The sequence below is a fragment of the Trypanosoma brucei genome, chromosome 10, assembly GCF_000210295.1.
Source record: "Trypanosoma brucei gambiense DAL972 chromosome 10, complete sequence".
Taxonomy (NCBI): domain Eukaryota; phylum Euglenozoa; class Kinetoplastea; order Trypanosomatida; family Trypanosomatidae; genus Trypanosoma; species Trypanosoma brucei.
This window is the reverse complement of record NC_026743.1, coordinates 3,741,306-3,745,639: the sequence shown is the minus strand read 5'-3', so window position 1 is coordinate 3,745,639 and position 4,334 is coordinate 3,741,306. Positions and strand designations below refer to the sequence as shown.

The window sequence follows — 4,334 nt, the reverse complement described above, 5'->3', positions numbered from 1 at the left end:
ATGACATTTGAGATGATTCATCTCGTGTTGCAGATGATGGGCGTGATTCCTCCTGCTTTTCAGATTCCTTAGTTGACATTTGAGATGATTCATCTCCTGTTGCAGATGATGCGCGTGATTCCTCCTGCTTTTCAGATTCCTTAGTTGGCTCTTGAGATGATTCATCTGGCGATTCCGAATATACGCGTGATTCCTCCTGCTTTTCAGATTCCTTAGTTGACATTTGAGATGATTCATCTCCTGTTGCAGATGATGCGCGTGATTCCTCCTGCTTTTCAGATTCCTTAGTTGGCTCTTGAGATGATTCATCTCGTGTTGCAGATGATGCGCGTGATTCCTCCTGCTTTTCAGATTCCTTAGATGACATTTGAGATGATTCATCTCGTGTTGCAGATGATGGGCGTGATTCCTCCTGCTTCTCTGATTCCTTAGTTGACATTTGAGATGATTCATCTCCTGTTGCAGATGATGCGCGTGATTCCTCCTGCTTTTCAGATTCCTTAGTTGACATTTGAGATGATTCATCTCGTGTTGCAGATGATGCGCGTGATTCCTCCTGCTTTTCAGATTCCTTAGATGACATTTGAGATGATTCATCTCGTGTTGCAGATGATGGGCGTGATTCCTCCTGCTTTTCAGATTCCTTAGATGACATTTGAGATGATTCATCTCGTGTTGCAGATGATGGGCGTGATTCCTCCTGCTTTTCAGATTCCTTAGTTGACATTTGAGATGATTCATCTCCTGTTGCAGATGATGCGCGTGATTCCTCCTGCTTTTCAGATTCCTTAGTTGGCTCTTGAGATGATTCATCTGGCGATTCCGAATATACGCGTGATTCCTCCTGCTTTTCAGATTCCTTAGTTGACATTTGAGATGATTCATCTCCTGTTGCAGATGATGCGCGTGATTCCTCCTGCTTTTCAGATTCCTTAGTTGGCTCTTGAGATGATTCATCTCGTGTTGCAGATGATGGACGTGAATCCTCCTGCTTTTCAGATTCCTTAGATGGCTCTTGAGATATTTCATCTGGCGATTCCGAATATACGCGTGATTCCTCCTGCTTTTCAGATTCCTTAGTTGGCTCTTGAGATATTTCATCTGGCGATTCCGAATATACGCGTGATTCCTCCTGCTTCTCTGATTCCTTAGATGGCTCTTGAGATATTTCATCTCGTGTTGCAGATGATGCGCGTGATTCCTCCTGCTTCTCTGATTCCTTAGATGGCTCTTGAGATATTTCATCTGGCGATTCCGAATATACGCGTGATTCCTCCTGCTTTTCAGATTCCTTAGTTGGCTCTTGAGATATTTCATCTCGTGTTGCCGATGATGCACGTGATTCCTCCTGCTTCTCTGATTCCTTAGATGGCTCTTGAGATATTTCATCTCGTGTTGCCGAAGATGCGCGTGATTCCTCCTGCTTCTCTGATTCCTTAGTTGGCTCTTGAGATGATTCATCTGGCGATTCCGAATATACGCGTGATTCCTCCTGCTTCTCTGATTCCTTAGATGGCTCTTGAGATATTTCATCTCGTGTTGCAGATGATGCGCGTGATTCCTCCTGCTTCTCTGATTCCTTAGATGGCTCTTGAGATATTTCATCTCGTGTTGCAGATGATGCGCGTGATTCCTCCTGCTTCTCTGAATCCTTAGTTGGCTCTTGAGATATTTCATCTGGCGATTCCGAATATACGCGTGATTCCTCCTGCTTTTCAGATTCCTTAGTTGGCTCTTGAGATATTTCATCTCGTGTTGCAGATGATGCGCGTGATTCCTCCTGCTTCTCTGAATCCTTAGTTGGCTCTTGAGATATTTCATCTGGCGATTCCGAATATACGGGTGATTCCTCCTGCTTTTCAGATTCCTTAGTTGGCTCTTGAGATGGTTCATCTTGTGTTGCAGATGATGCGCGTGATTCCTCCTGCTTCTCTGATTCCTTAGTTGGCTCTTGAGATGATTCATCTCGTGTTGCAGATGATGCGCGTGATTCCTCCTGCTTCTCTGATTCCTTAGATGGCTCTTGAGATATTTCATCTGGCAATTCCGCTTGCTTTTTTAAGGGTCGTGAAGGTTCTTGTTTCGGTTCTTTCGTGTGGGTAGTGGAAGCGGATGAAGGATCTGTATGTATTTCTGCGCTTACACATTCTACATTACTTAAAGACATTTCAGACAGCAGAGGAGGATTTTCCGATGCCAGCACTTCGACCAGCATAACTTTCGATGAATGTAGGACACCACTGCTATCACCGGTGCTTAACATTTTAGATTCCCTATCATTGGCAGTTGAATGAGAAACTAGACGAATATCCTCCTTGCTCAGATTGTTTTCTATTCGTACCATATGACACCGTGCAGCATAATCCCTCAAAGTGGCAGGACTTACCTTACTCCCAGATACAGAAGATCCGAAATCGAACGAGCGAAATCCGGCAGCACAGGAAATATGAAGAGGAGATTCATCAATATCATTCAAGACAACATGCTCCAAGAGTTCCTGCGAGGTCACATCACAAACAACACGAGAAGGATCCTCATGAGGTGACGATGATTTCGTAGACGCACGAGAGGCTACACGCGGAGTTGCTTCCTTCGGTGACTCCACAGGGAACTGTTGTTTAGCTTCTGACGAAAGCTCTTCGTGATTAGATGTAGGTCTAGCCGATGTCTGTGATTGCAACCACGGAAGATCTTGTTGCATTGAACCATCCGATGATTTCTTCGATGATGCACGTGAAGGATCCTCATGAGGTGACGATGATTTCGTAGACGCACGAGAGGCTACACGCGGCGTTGCTTCCTTCGGTGACTCCACAGGGAACTGTTGTTTAGCTTCTGACGAAAGCTCTTCGTGATTAGATGTAGGTCTAGCCGATGTCTGTGATTGCAACCACGGAAGATCTTGTTGCATTGAACCATCCGATGATTTCTTCGATGATGCACGTGAAGGATCCTCATGAGGTGACGACGATTTCGTAGACGCACGAGAGGCTACACGCGGCGTTGCTTCCTTCGGTGACTCCACAGGGAACTGTTGTTTAGCTTCTGACGAAAGCTCTTCGTGATTGGATGTAGGTCTAGCCGATGTCTGTGATTGCAACCACGGAAGATCTTGTTGCATTGAACCATCCGATGATTTCTTCGATGATGCACGTGAAGGATCCTCAAGAGGTGACGACGATTTCGTAGACGCACGAGAGGCTACACGCGGAGTTGCTTCCTTCGGTGACTCCACAGGGAACTGTTGTTTAGCTTCTGACGAAAGCTCTTCGTGATTAGATGTAGGTCTAGCCGATGTCTGTGATTGCAACCACGGAAGATCTTGTTGCATTGAACCATCCGATGATTTCTTCGATGATGCACGTGAAGGATCCTCATGAGGTGACGACGATTTCGTAGACGCACGAGAGGCTACACGCGGAGTTGCTTCCTTCGGTGACTCCACAGGGAACTGTTGTTTAGCTTCTGACGAAAGCTCTTCGTGATTAGATGTAGGTCTAGCCGATGTCTGTGATTGCAACCACGGAAGATCTTGTTGCATTGAACCATCCGATGATTTCTTCGATGATGCACGTGAAGGATCCTCATGAGGTGACGACGATTTCGTAGACGCACGAGAGGCTACACGCGGAGTTGCTTCCTTCGGTGACTCCACAGGGAACTGTTGTTTAGCTTCTGACGAAAGCTCTTCGTGATTAGATGTAGGTCTAGCCGATGTCTGTGATTGCAACCACGGAAGATCTTGTTGCATTGAACCATCCGATGATTTCTTCGATGATGCACGTGAAGGATCCTCATGAGGTGACGACGATTTCGTAGACGCACGAGAGGCTACACGCGGAGTTGCTTCCTTCGGTGACTCCACAGGGAACTGTTGTTTAGCTTCTGACGAAAGCTCTTCGTGATTAGATGTAGGTCTAGCCGATGTCTGTGATTGCAACCACGGAAGATCTTGTTGCATTGAACCATCCGATGATTTCTTCGATGATGCACGTGAAGGATCCTCATGAGGTGACGACGATTTCGTAGACGCACGAGAGGCTACACGCGGAGTTGCTTCCTTCGGTGACTCCACAGGGAACTGTTGTTTAGCTTCTGACGAAAGCTCTTCGTGATTAGATGTAGGTCTAGCCGATGTCTGTGATTGCAACCACGGAAGATCTTGTTGCATTGAACCATCCGATGATTTCTTCGATGATGCACGTGAAGGATCCTCATGAGGTGACGACGATTTCGTAGACGCACGAGAGGCTACACGCGGCGTTGCTTCCTTCGGTGACTCCACAGGGAACTGTTGTTTAGCTTCTGACGAAAGCACTTCGTGATTGGATGTA

At 46.4% G+C, this 4,334-nt stretch overlaps 1 protein-coding gene across 1 annotated transcript; it reads right to left on the bottom strand.

Moving 5' to 3' along the window:
* Position 1: 1 nt before the first annotated feature.
* Positions 2-4,333, bottom strand: TbgDal_X19190 (hypothetical protein, conserved, (fragment); the record flags this gene model as incomplete). The annotated part of the gene is made up of 1 exon (XM_011780773.1): positions 2-4,333. A coding segment is annotated over one exon (4,332 nt), but the record flags the coding sequence as incomplete, so codon positions are not given.
* Position 4,334: the final 1 nt, after the last annotated feature.